The 23795-nt window shown below is 39.5% G+C and overlaps 1 protein-coding gene across 2 annotated transcripts in view; it reads right to left on the bottom strand.

Moving 5' to 3' along the window:
* Positions 1–16130: 16130 nt before the first annotated feature.
* Positions 16131–23795, bottom strand: part of LOC103920228 (protein arginine N-methyltransferase 8) — a 72625-nt gene continuing 64960 nt past the window's right edge. For both annotated transcript variants that reach the window (XM_009327913.1, XM_009327912.1), the window contains 2 exons: positions 18155–18276; positions 16131–16347 (listed from right to left, as the gene is read on the bottom strand). In XM_009327913.1, the coding sequence (XP_009326188.1) occupies positions 16264–16347; positions 18155–18276 (206 nt within the window). In that variant the 3' untranslated portion in view covers positions 16131–16263. The remainder of the gene's footprint in view (positions 16348–18154; positions 18277–23795) is intronic.

Genomic DNA, 23795 nt, shown 5'->3' with positions numbered 1-23795 from the left:
ATTCTTGAAGTCCCTTACTGGTTGTGGAAGGATGAGTCACGTTATCAACTGTTACATGTTATCCATCATGGAAATAATCTCAGAATTGAATCACCTGTGTTCAGTCCTGGCTGGAGTTGAACTAATGGAAACCGCTAATTTAAACCTCAACAAAAACAAATGTTTATCCCAATTTCAATTAGGGAAGAAGTATCAATTTAAATGTTAGCTTTGCTAATTGACTTTGAATGATCTGTTCCCCTGCAGTATGGTGTTTCCTACCCCATGAATATCAGAACTGGCAATATTTCTTCCAACCTCTGTGAGCCTCAGGAAGACAATTTGAAGGCTTAATTTTAGCTTTATTACCACTGACTCTAGCCCCAAAAACCTCCCAATTCAGGTCCTTAATGTTTTGTTCCTTGAAGTTAGTCTTGATTTTGGAGGAAAGTGACATGTGAGGTGGAGCTTCTTTATGTGACTTCTACAGGATCATTTTTATTTGGACATCTTTTAGTGTGCACTGAGACCCTGCTAGCAGGATATACACAACTTAAGGGTAGACAATGCTAAGGAGCAGCTGAATCCTGGGACGAAGAGGATTTATTTTTCTTCATCTACTAGAGCCAAATCTGGTGCGGTCTAAGACCCAGGAGGTGTCTCCCATCTCAGACTCATAGCTGTGGCTGCTGCTGTTCCTTTTTGCAAGTCCAGCCAAAACCCAAGCTGAGTACATGTTGCAGTGGTGCAGATGCACAACATTAATGTCATCAGCCACACAGACAACACAGAGAGAAGTGTCTTCACTGCTTGTCATCCACATCCACACAAACAGCATTCTCATAAATATGAACTCAGCCCAATCCTTCTCTTCCTTTCCAACTGATCAAGATTGAAGTTTGCTGATGAAAATATACACGTACACAACTCCTATGACTTGCAGTGCTCTCTCTCCCCCTCTGCCCTCCCTTTCTCCCCAGGATCATGCAGAAATTTGATAGAAATAAGATTTAATAAAAAGACTGGATAACCTGCAGTTATGGGGTGCAGGGCTCAGATAAACTCTGACCAGCAGCTTGCTTGCATACAACTGGCCCCTTTTATTCTACCTTCTCTTGATTTTTTCCCATGCTTGTTCTTCCTCCATCCACCTTGACCCCTCCCTTTCTCTGCCCTTCATATCCCAAAGAAACAACTTGCTCCTAGTTGCTTTTTCCCCATTAGTCCCAGTTTTGCTACATCTGTACCCACACACATTTTATATTTCTTCTACCATTACCTAGGTCACCTTGGCTTTACATAACATTATTGATATAGTTACTTAGGTGCTGCTGGCCTTGCAAGTTTCCGTTCCCAAAAAAGTCCCTACTATTCCCTTCCAGTTATCTGTGAAGTTAGTCATGAAGTTACCATATAACTCCCCCTTAACCACCTGTGAAGTCCAGCCATTGCTCACAGTGCTACCTGTAACAATTATCAGCTTCTCACTCTGTTATGTTCAGAGTTTCTCGTGTCATGTCCAGAGTGTCTCATGGTCTGTTCGGTTAGCTAAACCTCAGGCCAGGTCTTAGTCATCTGTCTGCACACCTTAACAAACAGCAATTATTTGTTGATTAATGCTCACAGAAGATACGTATGACTAACATGCTACAAGGCTCTACTTCTGGACAGATTCTACTGGCCAGGTGGTCATCAAACTGGTGTGGGAATTGTCAGCTTCCAGCGTTCCTTGATGCTAACTGATCCTTTGTGTTGCTGGGTTGCTGTCTTCTGACTCTCCACCAGGGTTTTATACCTCCTGTCAGTACTTTTATCAGTTCCATCAGAAAGCTAATACTGGCTTAATAGCAATGAAGCTTTCTTTTTCTTCCCCCCGCCCCCCCCAAGTTTTGAATTAGCTTTAGCTTGCTCATAGCCCTCCCTCCCCTCCCCCCAAAAGCTTTTTGGTAAAGATAAGCCAAGATCATGATGCAGCTATGCATCATGAAACTGGAAGTCTTGAAGTCATGAAGTCTTCTCTTGTGGGTTATGTAGAGATTTCTGGAGATGTAGATGATGTCTTTGTACTGAAAGAGAAATTAATCAAAAGGTAGTAGGCAGGGGAATACCGAGCAGAAGTGTATTTCACCTATTCCTATTATGCTCTGAGAGCACAAAAATGTCTTCATTTAGAAGTGACTAAAATGCTGATACAGAAATCTTTGAATACAAGTATCTGCAATGCTACAAAACATTTTAGCTATGGAATGTTGTTTTGTTTCTTCTGTCAGACTCTTCCTAATAGTCTTTGGACAAAATTTTTAGCTGGTGTAAGTTCGGTGACTGTAGTATCTTCTTTTAGGGATGTATATTACTCTTGAAAATTTCCCTTTACTAGAATGAAAAGTACCGACAATAGTAAATGAGAAATTCTGCTGAAAAATTGCTTCTTACACTCAGCAGGCTTCGTCATTCTCTCAAGTTCACTGATGTAACTCCTTGACTCAGTAATGGTCCTTCTGATGCCACCCTGTATACAGTAAATCAGCTCACAAGCAGTGCACACCCATGTAAACTCTTTGAGAGGATGATCAGTTGGTAGGAGAAAGTGGGAGAAATTAATCTTCTCAGCCTGGTCAGGTACCCAATACTGACAGATCTTTGGGTATCACACACATGACAAAGCCCATTTGCATGGGTATAACACAATGCTCCCAGCCCTTTGGAATGAGCATATGTTATAGGCTGTAAGTAGCAGTGGGCTGCAGTTGTGACCTGCGGGGGGGGGAGATCATGAACTACTGTGTGCCAGTCCAAACTGGTTCCAGATGCAAGCCAAGCAACAGTAGAAAAAACCATGGCACACTATAACCTTACTCAGAGAAGTGTACAGCACCTCCCCACATAACATAAGGAGTAATCTGCAGCTGTTAAGGTGGGGACATGCCACACAAAAAGAATGTGCGAGGAACACACCATGTTGAAGAAAGTTTGCTCCTGAAAGAACTGTAGCCAGTGGTCATTCCTTATGCTGGAGTAGGGACAACTAAGGAATAGGACAACTGGAATCCCTATGCCCAGGACAACTGGAAGCATTGGGCACTGAGTGGCAGAAACCATAATACTTGGGATGGCAGAAAGCATTATGCACACTGCCTCAACTTCCCGTGCTGCCTGTTGGCTCACTGGATGAATTCTGGCAGACAGGGTGTACCTCACAGTGCAAATAAAGGAAGCTGAGACTCAGGGGCAGAGGAGAGAAAAAAAAGTACATGGATATGTTTGTCTAATTGTTTGCATTCTTTTTCTTTCCCCAGTACCTGAATCAGCGATAAAAGATTTATGTTGGTTGGTAGTAAATTAACTCAGGTAAAATTCCCCAACTTCAGACTGTTTTTGTTTGCAACATCTGTATATTGGCAGAATTTTCTACCATGTGAGATCATTATTGAATAAATCCACTTCATCATTCTGCACAAGTGGAAGCTTGTTTTAGAAAGCAGAAACATGCCCATAAAGCTCAGGAGCAGCAACTTCCTGAATTCATACACAGCTGTTGAAATAATTGGTCTTTTTGATTATTGAAATGCCAGGAATTGCAATAGCACTTACATATGCTCTTGGAAAAAAACAGGAAGATGGGCACTTTGACCTGTTTACACCTCAAACAACTAAAGTTCTTTTAATATGAAACTGGTAAAAGACATCTGATTTTTGCATGATGAAAATAGACATCTCAAGGAAAAAAAAATCTGTAGGTTAAGTTTACAGGACAGGAATAAATGTTCATTCCTATTACTTTAATATTGAGTTAATATGGGGAAGCATATACCAACTAACCTGAAATATTGTATTTAGTGACACTGATTCCTTCCAAATGTACTGGAAGTTGAAGGTCATATGATTAGTCAGATAAGCATTGCTTCTTTCCTTTCAAACACTGAAGAGGAAAGTGTTTCAAACAAGTTCAGCTATACTGGAAAACTGTGTTTAGCTTCTGCAGTCATCAGTCTCCTTCCGGTGCCTTTTCTGCAACATGCTCCTCCCGAGCACAACAATCACTGCAAATCTTTTCTGATTTCCAGAAGAACCCAGATTCAGAGGGGCTTTCTCACTGGAAATGACTGATTTTCATAGGCTGAACAGGAAGGGAGTAGGGAAGCCAGTGGAACTGAGACATTCAGATAGAATATTATGTGGCTCTGAGTATTACTCAAGTACTCATATTACTTGAGCTGCTGTTTGTGTGGATGTGGATGAAAAGCAGTGAAGACTGCTCTCTGTGTTGTCTGCGTGGCTGATGACGTTAATGTTGTTCATCTGCACTACTGCAATATGTACTCAGCTTGGTGTTGGCTGGACTTGCAAAAGGAACAGCAGCAGCCACAGCTATCATCCCTCTGTGACATACTGTGTTGTGCCCTGCGTTTCCACATTTTATCTTGTGCCATCTTTATCTCATGTGTTGTGAGATTTGTGTTCTTTTGCTCTGAGTGTACATAATAAAGGCCTTTTCCAGGTCTTTTGCCACTGTAGCTAGCTTCATCTTTTTTTGCTGTCTTCTCAATGATCACATTGCAAAGTGAACATTATCAACTTTGGAAAATCACGATCTGCCTATTTGCAGGATTCAGTGCTCCTGCAGCACTAAACTTAAATCTTGCCTTTACAGAGCAAATCAAGTATATGAATCAGGAATGTGAATATTGCTGTATCTGTATAGCTGTTATTAAAGCTCAGGTGCCATCTTTTCCAGGGGGAAGAGTACAGGGTGGGTTTGCGACTTGCTATCCCTGCCAGTCATTACTCCTCCGTTTTACAAGTCATTAGAACTCTGCAATAAAGCAGTTTAAGTTACTGCCTTGGCAGAATCTCAAGAAAAAAGAAGAAGAAAAAAACCCCCGAAGACAGGGTTTTCTACTGCATTAGTGAGCTGAACAAATACCAGAGCTAGTGGGAGCATATGGATGGAAAAACACAGCTAAGATCACAGTTGTGAGAAAAGAAGTCTAGAGGAGCGGGCAGCCCATTTTCAGTATCAGCAAGGTGTTTAATTGTCTCATTTGTTTGTAACTTCATCTTTATATACAGGTAAATGGAACTGGATGTGAACTAATTTACCATGCTTCTCAGGTGGCTTTGGGGGCCAGTACTGAGCTCAGTGTTGTTGCAGCCAAACATGAGTTTGGATACCTCTGCTAGGGGCTGAAAGGCCTCAAGAGTGCCATTGCATAGGTCAGGGATACAGTGCTCAGCTGCAAAGCTCAGCCTGGTTCCTCTATGAGTGTGAAGTGAGTTCCCCCATGAGTGCATGGCCTTGCTCCCAGTTGTTACAGGTGCAAATGACAGAACTACGTCGTACTGCACTACAAGACAGTTTTGATCAAGGTCCGTTGAATCTAGACTATTAAGGCTCATCAATTGTCATAGCAACCCTGTATTGTATGGATTTATATTATGAAGCTGTAATAAGGCTGTTGCTCATCCCTTTGAAATAAGGCATAAATCACTAATGCATCTTCTCAGTGACAGGACTTCTTTAAGTATTATTCTAACAGAGAAACTGATTTGCATTAAATGACATGTCTGTCAGCAGAAAAAGACAAACGAATTATAAGAGTGAAACTTTCTACATGTATGCTGTAGACATTTTTATTTGTAACCACACTGTAAAGTCACCTTCTACATTGAAATGCATTGGTGTCATTAAAAGCCCCAGGAGAGGTTGTGCAAGGAATTGATAAACTCAGGTAGGATATCTGAAGCTCTTGCTTTTGTCATGTCCATGCCCTATGTAGGGTATGCCGTACAGAAATTGACTGCTACTCACATCAAGGCAAATCGAGAACATATACACAGATGATTAAGTAGTGGAAATTTTGTTTAATATTTGTTCCTCATTGACATGATTCTTAAGGTTGTGTAGAACAGTAGCTAAAGTATCTTTTTGTCATTGCTGTAGAGATGATGTAGCTGTGCAAACATAGTATACTTAGACTTCTGTAGGGTGCCATTGATCAAGAAAGCGAAGTCATACAAAATCAGCATTACAGACATCTATCAACTGATTAAAAGCTATCTGCTGGCAGGTCTCAAAATATAATGGTAAATAAGCAAGGCATGGTCTATTGTGAAGGGGAATGTGTTTTATCAGATCTGCTGATAGCTTATAAAATCTTTGTCCTTGGAAGTTTTCAGGACAGGTTTTACACAAAGCCACAGTGACTTGACATAGCTTTGGGGAAAGTTCTGCTTGGAGCAGTAAGTTTGTCTAGAAACCTCCAAGGTTTCCTTACAACCAACATTTCTGTGGTACAGATAGAAAAAACCAGATAATCTTTTAGTCAAGCCAACCATTCTGCATGTCTGCTTTGTACACCAACATTAAAGCCTAAGTTAGTCTAAGACTGCTACAGCACCTGCAACATAGCATCCAAGGGAGCTGTGAAAGCACTCTATGGTGCAAGATATTAGCAAGAAAGCAAATGTCAGTCCTATCTTCCAGAAGGGCAAGAAGGAGGGTCCAGACAACTACAGGGTGGTAAGCCTTACCACAATTCCTGGGAAAGTGATGGAGCAACTAATCCTGGAAACCATTTCCAGACACATGAAGGACAAGATGGTGATCAGGAGTAGTCAGCATGGAATTACAAAGGGGAAATTGTGCTTAACCAACCTGATAGTTTCTACAAGATGGCTAGCTTTGTGGATGAGGGGAGAGTCATGAACATTGTTTACCTCAACTTTAGTAAGGCTTTTGACACTGTCTCCCATAACATCCTCATTGACAAGATGACAAAGTACAGGTTAGATAATTGGACAGGAAAGTATTTTGAAAACTGGCTGAATGACTGGGCCCAGAAAGTCTAAAGACAAGAAAGCTCAGTGTGTGTAAATACCTGATGGAGGTGGGGAATGAGGGGGGAGCCAGACTCTTCTCAGGAGTGCCCAGTAACAGGACAAGAGGCTACAGGCACAAACTGAAACACATGAAATTCCATCTGAACAGAAGAAAATACCTTTTTTTTCTGTGGAGGTGGTCAAACACTGGAATAGTTTTCCCAGAGAGGTTGTGGAGTGTCCATCCTTGGAGATACTCAAAACCCGACTGTAAACAGACCTGGGCAACCTGTTCCAGCTTGTCCTGTTTCAGCAGTGGGGTTGGACAAGATGTTCTCAGATTGGTAGATCACAGTGGTACTTCCTGGCTCCTGAAATTCTGACTCTATATAATGTTCAAAGCCCCATGGGACTAGCAGGATCTCCAGGCTGACTAGATTTATCCTCACTACCACAGGCAATTACTTGAGCGTGGACCATAACATGTCTGTCAGCAGAAAAAGACAAACGAATTATAAGAGTGAAACTTTCTACATGTATGCTGTAGACATTTTTATTTGTAACCACACTGTAAAGTCACCTTCTACATTGAAATGCATTGGTGTCATTAAAAGCCCCAGGAGAGGTTGTGCAAGGAATTGATAAACTCAGGTAGGATATCTGAAGCTCTTGCTTTTGTCATGTCCATGCCCTATGTAGGGTATGCCGTACAGAAATTGACTGCTACTCACATCAAGGCAAATCGAGAACATATACACAGATGATTAAGTAGTGGAAATTTTGTTTAATATTTGTTCCTCATTGACATGATTCTTAAGGTTGTGTAGAACAGTAGCTAAAGTATCTTTTTGTCATTGCTGTAGAGATGATGTAGCTGTGCAAACATAGTATACTTAGACTTCTGTAGGGTGCCATTGATCAAGAAAGCGAAGTCATACAAAATCAGCATTACAGACATCTATCAACTGATTAAAAGCTATCTGCTGGCAGGTCTCAAAATATAATGGTAAATAAGCAAGGCATGGTCTATTGTGAAGGGGAATGTGTTTTATCAGATCTGCTGATAGCTTATAAAATCTTTGTCCTTGGAAGTTTTCAGGACAGGTTTTACACAAAGCCACAGTGATTTGACATAGCTTTGGGGAAAGTTCTGCTTGGAGCAGTAAGTTTGTCTAGAAACCTCCAGGGTTTCCTTACAACCAACATTTCTGTGGTACAGATAGAAAAAAACAGATAATCTTTTAGTCAAGCCAACCATTCTGCATGTCTGCTTTGTACACCAACATTAAAGCCTAAGTTAGTCTAAGACTGCTACAGCACCTGCAACATAGCATCCAAGGGAGCTGTGAAAGCACTCTATGGTGCAAGATATTAGCAAGAAAGCAAATGTCAGTCCTATCTTCCAGAAGGGCAAGAAGGAGGGTCCAGACAACTACAGGGTGGTAAGCCTTACCACAATTCCTGGGAAAGTGATGGAGCAACTAATCCTGGAAACCATTTCCAGACACATGAAGGACAAGATGGTGATCAGGAGTAGTCAGCATGGAATTACAAAGGGGAAATTGTGCTTAACCAACCTGATAGTTTCTACAAGATGGCTAGCTTTGTGGATGAGGGGAGAGTCATGAACATTGTTTACCTCAACTTTAGTAAGGCTTTTGACACTGTCTCCCATAACATCCTCATTGACAAGATGACAAAGTACAGGTTAGATAATTGGACAGGAAAGTATTTTGAAAACTGGCTGAATGACTGGGCCCAGAAAGTCTAAAGACAAGAAAGCTCAGTGTGTGTAAATACCTGATGGAGGTGGGGAATGAGGGGGGAGCCAGACTCTTCTCAGGAGTGCCCAGTAACAGGACAAGAGGCTACAGGCACAAACTGAAACACATGAAATTCCATCTGAACAGAAGAAAATACTTTTTTTTTCTGTGGAGGTGGTCAAACACTGGAATAGTTTTCCCAGAGAGGTTGTGGAGTGTCCATCCTTGGAGATACTCAAAACCCGACTGTAAACAGACCTGGGCAACCTGTTCCAGCTTGTCCTGTTTCAGCAGTGGGGTTGGACAAGATGTTCTCAGATTGGTAGATCACAGTGGTACTTCCTGGCTCCTGAAATTCTGACTCTATATAATGTTCAAAGCCCCATGGGACTAGCAGGATCTCCAGGCTGACTAGATTTATCCTCACTACCACAGGCAATTACTTGAGCGTGGACCATAATAAAAAGAACACATGACACACAGGCAAATAAGAGATGAGGACAGCTTAGAAGAAAAGTTTGATTTACGTTTGGTTTTGATTTATAAGTGGATTCCCTTTTTCTGTATATCACTGAAGTACAGGCTAGAAACATCTTGAGATGAAGGAAAAGAAACAGCATATTGTGTCAGTACTGTTGAAAGGACAAAGATGAGAAGAATATAACAGTGTCAATGTTCTGGCAAGCAGAAGTAAATTTTGCATTTGGACTCATGAACATCAGGTTGGAAGGGTCTAGGCATCTGGCCAGATTGAGACCAGATGTCCCTCTGCCTAACAGAACTCCTACTTAATGGTATCATTTAACAATAGAACTCAAATGGAAAGTTCTCCCAGAAAATATTATGTTTTAATGTCTCCGCTACATTTGTTAGTGGGAGGTGTCAGACTAATTTACCTGGTCTTCTGAATATTTTCTGAATATTTTCAGAAGTTCTTTTCTCAGTTATCTCCACATCTTTACTGGTAAAGGATACCTTCGGTTTTTTAATTCTGCCGCTTCCATATCCTCAATTCATAGCTCAAAACTTGTTGTCATCATGTGTTTTGTTGTTGTCTCCTTGATGCACAAATGCTATCCATCACATGCTGCTGTTTCAGCTTCACACAACACTTGTTGCTTGCCTGCCTACACTCATCCCATAGGAAAGCAAGCAAAATAGTAAGCTATTTTTTCTGAGATGCTCTGTCAGTGGTGATAACCGCAATTATAGGCTAATCAGACAGTTATGGAAGTAAATAGTTTTTGCTTTAATCAGGTCTCATTAGCGAATGACACTGATTTGTCATGCCAATAAATGCAAAAAATATGCCACTATGATGATAAAGTAATTCTGCTAACTGATCAGCATTACAAGTTACTGTTAAGTAATGAGTTAGGTATGCCTTTTTGGACTGCCATTTCATATTTCTGCATCAAAATGGTAGGGGATGTATTGTTTGTGATTAAATTCTGTTGTGACCTTAGCACAGGGGTCCATTTCTGGTTCTAGGGCTGTGTTGTACTGGAAATGCTGATGGTTCATTTGAATAAATGGAAATGGCTAGACATAAAAGCACAAGAATTGAACTGCAAAAGAGGGACATCTTTTTTCCACATGAGGATTCAGGGGTCAGCTCAGGCTTGATTTTGCTGACTGCTGTGCTTCTAAAAGACCATGTTTGATGATACAGTGGAATGGCTTGGATTGTAGCCCAAACCTTTATGTTCTGTGAGGAAGTAAGACTGATTTTTGTTTGTAGTTGTTATCTCAAAGCTAACACGGTTTCTTTCTGTTTCACAGTGACACCATAGTTCTCTCCAAGTTTTCTCAAAAAATGCTATCTTCATGTTGTTTGCATCATCACTTATCTCCAATGTTTCTTTCCAGTGAAAAATGAGAAAAATATCAAACATACTAAGAAAAGGGAAAGGGAAGGGAGTCAGGGAAATTGTATCAGTGCCTGCAGAGACTGGAAAGACAGGTAAAGAGAGCAGCAGAGATTGTAGCGATTTTGAGATCATAGAAAACCTTTTCCTTTCCCTTCAGCAGTATCTGGACCATGGCATAATTTTTTGTCTAAAGGACGGGTGCTCTGCTTTAGCAGTCATCTCTGAGCAGTGATCTGCCTCTTCCTCCATCTCAGCTGTGTATGTCTTTTTTACCCTTTTTGTGTCTATTCCCAGAAGCAGCAGCTATTTTCAGGGAACAGTCTTGTTCCCTGTAGGCATACTACTGCCCTGGCTCACCTCAGTCAACGTACTGTGCAGAAATACCACTATTCTGGGGAATCTCTACCTGATGATTCACATCCTCTTTACTTTAAAGCAATATATGAAAAATGAATTTAAAGTAATGTGGTTTTTTTTCTTTTACAATGAGGCTATTAGAAAACAAACATTATTATATCAGATCTGAAACATCAGGTTTGTGTCTTTAGTTGCTTTTTAAAAAGATTTTTAAGTGCTGTAAATTCACACTTAATTTTTAGGAAGTTTAGATATGATGTAAAAGATCTGTCTTCCTCCCACCTGCCTGTGTGCTTTGGGGATTAACGTCTGAGATGATCTCTGAGAAACATTGAAAGGAAATGTTTCAAAAAAGAGTAAAACCCTCCCACTTTTCCAGTTGGAACTAGTCTATGAATGCTTAATGCCTACTGAAAAAGAAATCACCGGGCTTTGTTGTATGTTCAAACTAGGCAAGTACACACACTGGCATAAACTTACACTTCATATGCCAATATGAAAATTACTCATAAAATGTGTCCTCCATGCTACCAATACAACACGCTAAGAGAACCTGAAGTTCTCTTTAATTAGTGACCCTTGGAGTTACATTCTTTGCAAAACCCTTAGATACATTTGTTAAGCAGTGTGTAACAGCAGCAATATGTACCTAGCCTCTGTTAGAAGGAAAAAAGGCGGGGGGAGGGATTACAGGTGGATAGGTGGTGTAATTCATATGAAAGGCTAGGATGCAATCAAGGGTTGTATAGAGGAGAGAGGAGCTACCATGAGGGGACTAAGGTGGGACCTAATTGTATCTTTCAGTATCTAATGGGGAGTTACGGTGGAAACAGAGCCAGGCTCTTCTCAGGGTCAAATAGTAGAAGAACAAGAGCCAACAATCCCAACTTAGAACAACAGAAATTCCAGTTGAACATAAAATGCTTCCTTGTGAGATTAGGACAGCACTGGAACAGCTGCTCAGAGAGGCTGGGGAATCTCTGTTCTTGGAAATGTTCAGGACTTGTCTGGACAAGGCCCCGAGCAACATGAATTAGCTCTGAAGTTAGCCCTACTCTGAGCAGGTGGTTAGACTAAAGACTTCCAGAAGTCTTTTCCATTACAAATTATTCTAAGATTCTATGAGGTTCTATACAAAATAACTCCAGCTACTCTGTTTTGCTGTCCCCTTTGCATTTTGAATGCCTTCTCCTTTCCCCCTCACCCATCCTCTCCGTATATAGTGGGAGTCATTGCCTGTGGCTGAAGTAATCTACTCTTACTCAGCTGAGAAAGGAGTTCTGAGCCCCTGACTCCACCTGAACAGGGGAACTGACAGATTGATAAGAAGTAAGTCACCCTGGTGCCTTCCTGCTCTACCACCCTCCCCCCCCCCCCCCGCTACTCCTGCCTGCAAAAGAAAAGCATGCTCACCAATGAAAGCAGCCTTCTAAAAGCTAATTTCTCATTTCTATAACACTCATGGGGCTTTGTAATCTGAAAGTAATTATAGAACTGTGTTGTTTTGTCTATTATACCAGTGACACTGGGACATGCTTGTGTTAAGTAAATCTGTCTTTCTTAAGTGTTATTTACACTTTTTTTTTAAAAATGGCTTGCACTGTATTCCGATTACAGAGAACATGTTACATCTACCAGTATGCACAGTACTTGAAGTTACTGATTACACAACACAGACAGATTGTCCTCTGTTACACTGAGTTCAATCCATATGAATTGGGCCACTTACAATGCTGTTGACAAGATGTTGGAATGACAGCATATATATGTTTTTTTTATATAAGTAGTATGTGTGGGATGTGTTTTACAGGTAAAGGAGAGTGACTGTTAGATTATCTTCTTAAAGCAGGGATTTATTCTTCATTGTATACATAGAATACCATGTATCCTTTATAAAATTACCTTCTAAGTGAAGGAAGTTTCTCTTGATTATTTACAATAAAATCTGTATGTTGGTAAATTAATTTATGAATTAATATTAAATTTAAGATAACTCCTGTAAGAAATTATCTCTGAGAAGGTTCTTCAAACTAGCTTTGTAGTAAAAACATGCTGTCTTGAATAATATTCTTGTCTATATTCTGGACTGTTTCAACCCCTATTAAAAGTCTAAGACAGTGTAAAAAGGCTCTAAAACTCCTAATTCTGCACATAGAAGGTCCCCAGAACAAGCCCTGCAAAAAACAAACCAAAACAAACCAAAACTGTGAAACTTTAATGATATCTGGCAAGGGCTAGTTGATGCTGGGAATAAGAAATGCATGTGACAATAAAGTCATACTAATACTATTCTGTAGAGAACCTTGGGAACACAGAGTGGCCCTCTTAACATTAGGGACTACCTCCCTAATCCTACAAGCACTGCAAGTGTTAATTGCACATTATGCCTTTTAAAAACATGCTCAGTATCTAGCTTTTTTGGATGCTCCTTTGTGTTTCAAGTGACAGGACAATCCCTGAGAAGATTTTTTAATACTTTTGCCTTAAAATTAGAGTCAAGGCAGAAGTGACCTGCTTTCTCTTTTCTCCAGTGCTGTATTTGTTACTCATCAGGGACAGTCTTTTGTGCAAATACTGTATTTCAATTTCTTTCTCGTGCTCTGTCCTCAGCTCATGATCTTCTTTTCCTGTCAGTGGGAAGGAAAAGAAAAGCTTTAGACATATGTCTGTTTCAGACATCAACGGTGATTTTGTCATTAGTATTTTAATGCAAAGCATTGAATATCAGTGGCTTGGGTTCAACCCTGGAGTCCATGATAGACCTTCTTGTTCAAGCCTTGAGAAGATTAGGCTCAGACTCTGTGGTAGTTACCCAGATTTGTTGGATTGTTGAGGAAAGCCTATCAGCTGATTGCACCTGGCCTGCAAGCTCTTTGCATATCTATCTCACTAATGCTGACCTAACATCCTATGTATGCTGAACTCATTGATGCTTTCAAAACCTTAGTGGTAGGTAACACCTATAATGGCCTTGGAAGCCTAAATTTTCTTTTTGATCACTGTGATTTGAAGATACTCAGCAATGCAGCAGGCACTCTCAGTTCTTTATGTGATGGAGAAATATGTGATACGCTTTTGATGTGAAGAAAAGCACAAGCCAGTTTCCAAGGGCTGAATGTGACTGAAGTCTGGTCATCACCCCAGAACTGTGCCATGAACAATATCAGCAAGGACTTAATCTTGCAAAACTTAAGTGAATGGGCACTTGTAGTAAGAAGGCAAGGTGGCCACTGTTGAAGAGAGACCTACATTTCACTGCCATTAGGTGAAAGATGAGCAGAAAGGGCACTACACAGCAGTGCTTAAAATACCTCTCAAACTGGTCAATGAGCTGTTCTGATCAAGTTTTCTTTGCTGCTTCTTGTCCAGTGTTTTCTGTCAGGCAAAAATGACACATTCTCAGTAAAGGCAGGCAGATCTTTGTGAATTCTCTTTTTTGTGTGTGTGTGATTCGTCTTTTCTTTTTTTAAACAAGGTGGGTTTGGGTTTTTTTCTTTATTATTCTTTTGATATTAAAGATACTAAAGATTCATGCAGTGGGCAAGAGAAGTGGATGGTTTGAAGTGCTGTCAAAGTGTTAGACAATCAAAGCAAGAGTCTTTCCTCTTTCAGTTATAGTCAGCTCAGTGATTACTGGCAAAGGAGAAGAAAACATTGTCTGAGTATCTTTATATAAACGGAGGGGGCTGAGAAAAAATCTGCTAGAATTCCTTACCTTAAAGTCCTAGAATCACAGAAGTGTTAGTAGAAAGGGACTTCTAGCATTTTTCTGGTCCAAGCCATTACTGAAAGAGTAGCTGATCTAGCTATGAAATGATCCTTTGAAAATGACAGCAATATTTGACAGATAAAATCCTAGTAATTTTGTGAGAAAAATTGTTCATCCTCATTCCAAGAAAATGAAAGAAAAGTGCTTTAAAACAACAGTGATGAACTACACTGCAAACAGTATCTTTTACTGCTGAATTACAGTTTAATTTCATTCTACATAGATACCATGTGATACAATCCCTAGACCATAACCTTTAGACCATAAGAAAATGGAGGCACTGTACATTTTTTGTGAAGGGAAAAACAATAGAAATAGTTTTCTAAAAAGTGAAAAGTTGACAAAGACTGGCAAAATACATCTTCAAGTATGCTTTATTTGCAGGTGATTAAAAAGATTTTTAGGCAAAAAACATCAATCTCATCCAATACATGATGAAACATGATTTAGTGCCCAATGCCAGACAGACTGGAAAATGGGTAGATAGGACCGATGACACAGTTTTTGATGAATTACATGTGATTAAATGGTCCACATTCATATAGTAAAAAGACATGAAGAGTTGTAAGCAGTTAATATTTTCACTATAAGCAGGAGATATTGTAAGAAAAGCAAGGGGTGTAAAGGGATGGGGAAGCTACAGACATCTTAGTAATATCAGAAGCCATAGACATTTTTTTAAAGACATAAGCTTGTTCCTGCAAATCACTGCACTCTTGAGAATAGTATTTGCAATTTAAAACTTATCTAAAACATCACCAAAAGGAAACACTAATTCCTATTTTTTTTAAAATTATTTTGTATTAAGAATCTTGCAAAGAACTGAAATATGGCATGGCCAAGAAACATGAATTACCCTCCATTTCAGAGACTTTGCATTCATCACATTTAAATAGTAGGTGTCTGATTTCAGAAGTTCTCATGCAAAATCCAGCTATAAAAACTCACCACAGATTATTTTCAAGGATAAAAAGCTGATGTTTTTTAAAGCTCTGACAGACATCCTGTTGTGAAGGTGAATTTTAAAACTAATGGTCCACATTTTCCAGAGGACATTCAAAAAGATTGTTGTTGAACTTTCTGTAAATGCCCAGCTCTTATCTACACTTTGCATGGAATATTTACCAAAGCTATAACTTTGGACAGTTAATGGAATATATCACTGCCTAGAGTAGTGCCAGAGGTAACATCATTATCTTTCCATAACTGCATAATGAGAATTAAATAATCACAAAACAAATTCCTATTATGAAATGACAGTTTTTTCTCATGTACATTATATATATTCATTTATATTTAATATAAGTCCAGTAATACTATCACAGTAATGTGCTGTAGTGGTCTTTCATAGTAAGAAAACTGCCCTAATCATCTTTAACATGCAAAGCTTGGAAGAACCAGAAATTCACAGTAAGTAGTACAATTTGTATATGCGTCTTCTGCCATCCTAAAGTTAACCAGAACACTCAAGACTGTTGCTTATTTTTCCTATATGTTTGACAAAAGCTACAGTTCTGTATACTGTACATTCACAGTGGGATCCCAGCCCCCTGTACTATCTGCAAGAAGGATCAGGTTACCACTTTCCATCAGAGTAAACATTCTAGTATTTAATATGATAATCTTGTGAACAGTTGTTCCTAGCTTGAAGTTCAGCAGTTCAGGACTTGAAATTCTCCTTTTCATCTCTCTGAAAGGTTTCTTGCTAGCGCATTTTGTAGTCATTAGATACTGACATTTCACATAGCTGTCCTTTAAAATCCAAATCTACTGTGAAATCCAGGTCACGCTGTAAAAAGATTTAAATGTAACATGTAAGTAAGACCGTAAGTTTAGTGTATTAATTCAGTTATCATCACTCGGGTTGAAAAGACCTGCAGATTCAAAAGTACCTACTGTGGTTTCTAACTTCTTTTGTTTTTAAATGTTGCTAACACTGAAAAAGGGTGTGTAATAGCATTCACCATACAGTCTATGTCTAGGGCATATTTGTGTATTATTCTTAAGGCTGATTTACTGTCCTGGTTACAACTAGGAAGCTTCTGAAATGCTGTGCTATCATATGTATTCTATAACAATTTTTAAGGGTATTCCCCCATTGAGATGCTCTTAATCGAGGGTAAAGGGCTTTCACACTAGGAGTTATTCCAGGATAGATATAGTAAAATTCCCATTGTAGAGAAGCCCTTAGTCATTCTTTATCTTATAATGACATGTTTTTTCGGAAGAGGCACTACATAGCCCTACGAAATGAAGCTGTCTCTCTACAAGCTTTTGAAAGGTTTCATGTTTCAGAAGAACAAAGCACTAACAAATCCTTTTGAACCAAAGGATTTGTCCTCCTCTGTCTCATGATAACTATCAAGAACACATTAATTTTAGCACCTAAATCTGCATTCAGGTGCTTACTGCTGTGCAAACAAATTTGAAATATTTTCTTCATTTTTCCCTCAACAGAAAATTGACACATTCAACCCAAAAGAAAATGTTCCAGTCTCCCAAGGACAACATAAAGGTGGGAAACAGACTATTTTCCTCTACTTTCACAGCAAGTGGTAGCTTCAGGAGTGAATGTGTTTGTTTTAATGCCAAGTTTATTTTGTGTTTATTTCTTCCCCTGTATCAACAATACTATGAAAACCATATCCAATCTGTATTTGGTACAAAAAAGGAAAAGTAATACAAAAAAGGAAGGCAATGAAAAGTTAAGATTTGCTGCAGTCAACAAATGCAGTATTTCAACAATTACAACAACTGCATGGACGGGTTATAACCAGGTTATTTTAATGGCTGTATGTTGCAATAGAAAATGAAGAGATTCTGCTCAAGGTTTTTGGCAGAAAATGGTGCCACTGTTTCTCCCAGAAGCCGTACTTCTCATGTCTTGCTCTTCTATACAGGCATGGGATGTCCATCAGACCATGTCTCATAGTCTCCTTATAAGTTAAAAGAAGCACTCAGCCCATAGCAGAGAACCTGAGGAAGTTTTCACCAGTCATGATAGTGTGATATCTATCATGCTTTAGCTTTAGTCTTAAATAAAACATCTGTATTTTCTGTGGAAAGCCACAATTTTTAAACCACATCACTTGATTAGTGAGTTCAAGTACATTTGATCAGAGAGTTCATACAGATGTTCAGGTGAAATCTGTTACTTAATTTCCTAGAGTTGAGTTCTTGGGCACTGATTGGGAAATCTGGCTATAGATGTGGAACTGAAGTACTTACTCTTGATCATCCTGTGTTGGTGGAAGGGATCTTAGCACTAATTTCAGTGGCAGTATGAAGAAACCCTTGCCTACTTGTGTCACAAAATGTGAGCCAAGCTGATTGAAGAGGGCAGCTGACTTGGTGATGTACTTGAATCATTTCTTCCTTCCCATGCTAACTTGTTTGCAGGCTGAGTTCTGTAACATTAGCACTGCATTATCATTGCTGTCACCAGCTTTGGTGAAGCTGTGACTAGAGCTTTTACTAATAAACGTGAATTTAGAGCCTTTAGCATGCTCATTGTTTTACTTATATGCATTTTATTTACTGCTGATTATAGTTTGTGATCAATAGAGTTGGAATTAGAATCAGTGATGCTCACTCACCACATTTTTTGCATTTGGTTTCATGGATATAGTCCCATAGATTTCTTCTCCTCGTCTCACAGTTAAATAGTCCTCTAAGTAGAAGACAGTTTGCTTCCAATGAGTATAGGGAGCATCAGGTGCTAAAAAATATATAGGTGTTATTTATAGAAATTTCATCTTTGACTTACAAATCAAATTAAGACTTGGGAACAATTGAAAAAAGCCTTTCTTCTCATAGAATGCTTTAACTTATATACTATATTAGCAAACATGCTTTACAACAACACAATTCTCTTGACTGTCAGTGGGTTGTCTTCTGATTTTTACTGGAATATGTTAGATGTGAGTCACACCCAGCAAGAAGGATTCCACAAAGGGGGTTACTGGGCATGATAGGCACTTTTTTGATGCTTTCCTTTCAACCCACACACATTCAAATTGGGGAAATCTCTACCACTAAGTGCTTTGAAAGTCAGAAGTCTAAATTAGTTCAAAAAACAATTACACAAAACCATGAAAGAAAGGTTCACCAAAAACTATTAATCACAATGACACAGATGAAACCTTTGACTCATGATCCCAGAACAGTAGATTTTATAGTTTCCAGGAGGATACAGCTGGGGAAAGGGCACTTGCATCTTGACCTGGTTTTGGACTTTTTAAAGGCATATGCTATGGGCAATTTGCCAGAGATGGATACTGGTCTAAATTAATTTCTAGTCTTGCTTAACAGAATCACTTTGATGACCTTCTGCTATTTCAGTTTTTTATTTTGCTTATTTGTTTTTATTTCTGTTTTAAATTCAACTCTTTGAGCAGTGCCTAATGAACTTGCATTGGTTACTCCTTTTTCCTAGCATTCTTGCAGTTAAGAGCATCTAGGAATCTAAGAATAGTTGTACAAGTTCAGTGACTTCCTGACCTGGCAAAAAAGCCTCTGATAAATTTATTTTTCTTCCATTTGTTTCCCCCGTCACTTTTTTGATGCAGACATGGGCCCACTGTATTGAATCATGCTAGTAATATCTTAACACTGTTTAATAAACAATAATCTCATTTCATTTCAGCACCAATGTTTCAAAAAAATATTTGGCTTTAGAAATTGTTTGTGACTGGGGAAATAATGAAGCTTTTTTTAAAAAACTGACAGGACAGGAATTTTTAACAGTTCTTTTTTTCCAAAATTCTAGAATCAGAAGACTGATATAAACACACGTGTCAGAAACTGTGTTGGCAAACTGATATCTTCCAAAGGAAAAGTATTTTACCAGATAATTTCTGGCTATGCATCTAGACAGTTTTATGACTGTTAATCTCAATTGTGAAATGGAGCGATCTTCTTGCAGGAGTTCAGATCCAGAATCTGTTTGTTTTCCATTTGGACATGCCCCTGTAAAATTCCTAACTGAAAACATGTTAGACCAAAACTAAACAGAACTTATATTTTAAATCATAACTGCTTTCTTATACACACACATGTACATGTGCACATGCCCTTATGCAAAGCTATCTTCCTTAGAAAAGCCTGACGTTATCTGGAAACTTGTGCTCCATGAACAAGGTGCGTGTGTGGAATGTAAGCACAGGTCTTCAAGTCTACTCCAAATCACACATTTATTTTCTTCATAATTAAAAAAATGACATATCAATGAAGTGGCTCTTCCTTATGTCCTACAAACTTGGATATTTTACTGAATTCAGTAGAGCTTTGCCAGCAGACACTAGCTGAGAATCCAGACCAGTCTTCTAGACAGTGGTGTCTATTCCTTCAGTTACAGAAGGCCAAATGGCCTTTTCATGGAGTAATTTTTTCCGCACCTACCTTATCATGATTTGCTGAATAGAGGCAGAGAACCACTTCCCTCAACCTCCTGCCTACACTCATGCTAATACAGGTCAGGATGATTGGCCAGATTTGCTGCAAAGGCATACTTCTGACTTTTGTTTAGTTTGTTGCTCACCAGAATCCAAGAGTCTTTTCCAACAAAGCTGATTTCTATCCAGTTGGTCCAAGCAATAGCATGGATTTGTTTGGCCCCAGCTGCAGGACTTAGCATTTGGCATTGCTGAACTTTATAAGGTTCTCATCAGCCCATTTTTAACCTGTGTAGGTCTCTCTAAATAGCAGCCCTTTCTCTCCAGCCTATGCTCCTCCCAGTTTGGGATCATCAACAAATTTGCTGAGAGTGCACTCTATCCCATCATCCACGTCGTTAATAAAGATGTGGAACAATATTGACCTCACTGTTGGTCACCTGTGGGATGCTACTAATAACTGGCCTCTGGTTTGACTTTGCTGATTGACACATTTTGAGCCAATTTTTCACCCATGTTATTGTTCACTTATCCAGACTGTATCTCACCAATATAGCTGTAAGGATGCTATGCAAGGTTGTATAAAAGGCCTTGCTGAAGTCAAGGTATACAACAGCCACTGATCTTCCCTCATCCACACAGCTAGTCATCTAGAAGGCAATCAGGTTGGTCAGGTATAATTATAGAATCATAGAATAGCTTGGGTCAGAAGGGACCTCTAAAGGTCATCTAGTCCAACCCCCCTGCCGTGGGCAGGGACATCTTCAACTAGATCAGGTTGCTCAGAGCCCTGTCCAACCGGACCTTGAATGTCTCCAGGAATGGGGCATCCACCACCTCTCCGGGCAACCTGTTCCAGTGTTCACCACCCTCAGTGTAAAAAATTCCTTCCTTATATCTAGTCTATATCTACCCCCCTTTAGTTTAAAGCCATTCCCCCTTGTTCTGTCGCAACAGGCCCTGCTAAAAAGTTTGCCACCATCTTTTTTATAAGCTGCCATCTTTTTCACATATTTTATAATTGGCTTTGGTAAATCCATGCTAGCTGTTCTCAATCACCTTCCTGTCCTTCATATAGCTGGAAATAGTTTCCAGGTGGATTTGTGTCATAACCTTCGCAGGAGCTGAGATGAGGCTGACTGGCCTGTAGTTCCATGGATCCTGCTTACTGCACTTCTTGAAGATGGGTGTGATAGCTGCCTTTTTCTAATCATCAAGAACCTTCCCCCATCACCATGACCTTTTAAAGATGTTAGAGGGTAGCCTTACAATGACATTGACCAGCACCCTCACCATGCTTGGATGCCTCCTGTCTGGTCCTATGGACTTGTTTAAGGTTCTGTAGTCCTGATGGCATACCTTGAGGCACAATTCATGTACTATCAGTTTCATGGTATAAAAAACCTACTTCTCCAATGGCTGCAAGGCAACTCTCCCGTTATTTTAGATACTTTGAATAACAATTAACCCCTCCACATAAAAAGTACTTGTCTTAGTGCAATTAGAGGGGCACCACATTGAACCCAGAGGAAACTCTGGACCAAGTACTGTGCAGAGGAGACACAACTAATTGGTTCCCACAGGCTTCAGAGTTGTCCCTAGATCTGCTATAATTGGTGATATGGCTGTAGCCTCATTTGCATCAAAGAAGGCCAGAGTGAACTTTGGTTTTAGAAGAAGGCCTTGTCAAAAACACACAAACAACTTGAGCATGGACTTGAAAACCTTAAGAATTCGACTTTGCATGGATATCTGGCTAGCAGCTCTTCCTCATTTGAATGCAATGACATCCAACCTTTTTTATTTGGCCATACAGGCTGCTGGAGAAGTTAGTTACTGAAGTAAGATGTTCAGAGAATTGGCAGTAAAGCAAAGAAAAGCATTCAATAGGAGAAATGTAGCATTTGCCAAGTGACAGGAGACAAAATTTGGAGACATAGGAAGCCTCTCCAAGCAAGCTTCCAAGGAGGCTGAGCCACCAGCAGCTAAGAGATCTAGTTGCAGAAAGGCTGATGAGAAAGGGCAAGTCATCAAAGCTGAAAGGATCCTAGCATGGGAGTGTATGACTAAGCATTCAGAACCTCTGAAGTAGCAGCCTGTGGGAGCTACAGATAGTTTAGAGAAACCAGGTTTTCAGGCACTGCTGATGAACCCTGTTCTTGATAGAGGTTCAGAAATATTGGAGATCGTGACTCCTTTCCCCTCTTTTTTATGACAGGTAGGCACAAAATACCTTGTACATATATTTGCAAGTTGAGGTGGGTCTGCAAAAACCTCTCTGTAAAAAAAAACACTATGACAAACTTGATATCTGCCCTAGGCCTCTTCTCCCTAATACTATTTAACCTCTCTCCTTCCTCAAGTTCTCACTTCCTATGTGCTAAGAGAGGCTAAGCCCACCTGTGGTAGTCTTGCAGAACATTTTCTGTTGAAGTGCCTGAGTGAGCCCTCTTTATTCCATACACCCAAGAGGCAAGAAGAGTCAAGAAAGTCCTTATCCCAGCCACCTTTTGCTATACTGATACTGGAGCATGTCTATGTCACTATGTCTACTCTGCAGACAAGCAACTCCTTGCAATAACTTAATGGGTCCTTTTCCTTGCCACTTTTGACACCTGTTCACTGGGATGTCTGAGTGTTAAGAAAAGAATGGCTGGGTTTGAGGGCCAGATTTGCTGATGGGACACATTTGACTGGAAAACATTAATCAAATATCCTAATCTATTCAACGGATGTTTCTTAAAACATGTATGTTCATATGCATACATAAACCAGAAACACATTCCATTATTCCTTTGAAGACAAAGCCACATTCTCAATGATATAAAAGACCTTTCATGTAGTCCTGGCAATATAAGTAGACCTCCTTTACTAGGGTAGGTTTTGGTTAACATCACAACACAGTAACTACACCCTTCATTCAAAGCTATTTTTTACAGAAAACTGGAGGTTTGACTATATTACCTTTTAGAAAAGATTAATGGGTTGCCTTCTGCTGAAAAAACAGCAGAATTTTTTTTTTTTTCTGTGGAAAAAACAAATGCCTAAAACCTAAAGTGTTTTCCACCTTAGATAATTTTGTTCAGCGTGAACTCAGAAATATTAGCACTTCAGGATAGCACTGCAGTGTCTCATAGATTGTTCATGTCTCCTTAGCTACACTTTGTTTCCCAGCACATACTGATGCCTACTATGGTGTGGGAAATACTATAGTATAACACATTTATAGAATGACCAGGGAAACACGGTTGCTGAAAAACATAAGAATATGAGGTACCAAATAACATCATCCATACGGTTATACTTCTAGAATCAAATATAAATAAGTATTTTAACAAAGTACTTTGAGCTTTGAATCTAATGTAAAGGGTTGAGAGCTCCTGTGAAGGGAGAAAAAAGAGATTTCTAATCATATTTAACTTACATCAGGTCCCATTTACATCTGTTTGAGTTGTGTAATGGTGCTAACTGCAGCCAGCACCAACTGTAATTTGTTGTTCTTGTCATTAAAACAGTCATGAGGTTTTTACATTTTTTGCAACACTGGCTGGTTCATTCACTCTGGTAAACGATGCCTGACAGGAATGGAGTTATTCCTTTAAATATCTGATCACCAAGGTAGAGTTTCACATTTGGGTTGTTAGAGCCGATTTACATAAGCAGTATGTGTGTGGTTATATCTTGGAAAAAAACAATGGTTTTGTTCTAGACACTGAGACAAACAAGAGCTTTTGTTGAGTTTCGGATTTGGGGAAAACTAGGATGCAGAGCTGCTATCTCTCACTGAGCCAACAATTCCCTGTCTAATCTGAGAAACTTGACACAGGATTTAGATATAACTGGT

Source organism: Pygoscelis adeliae, unplaced genomic scaffold (assembly GCF_000699105.1).
Source record: "Pygoscelis adeliae isolate BGI_AS28 unplaced genomic scaffold, ASM69910v1 Scaffold307, whole genome shotgun sequence".
Taxonomy (NCBI): Eukaryota; Metazoa; Chordata; class Aves; order Sphenisciformes; family Spheniscidae; genus Pygoscelis; species Pygoscelis adeliae.
This window is presented reverse-complemented; position numbering and strand designations above follow the sequence as displayed.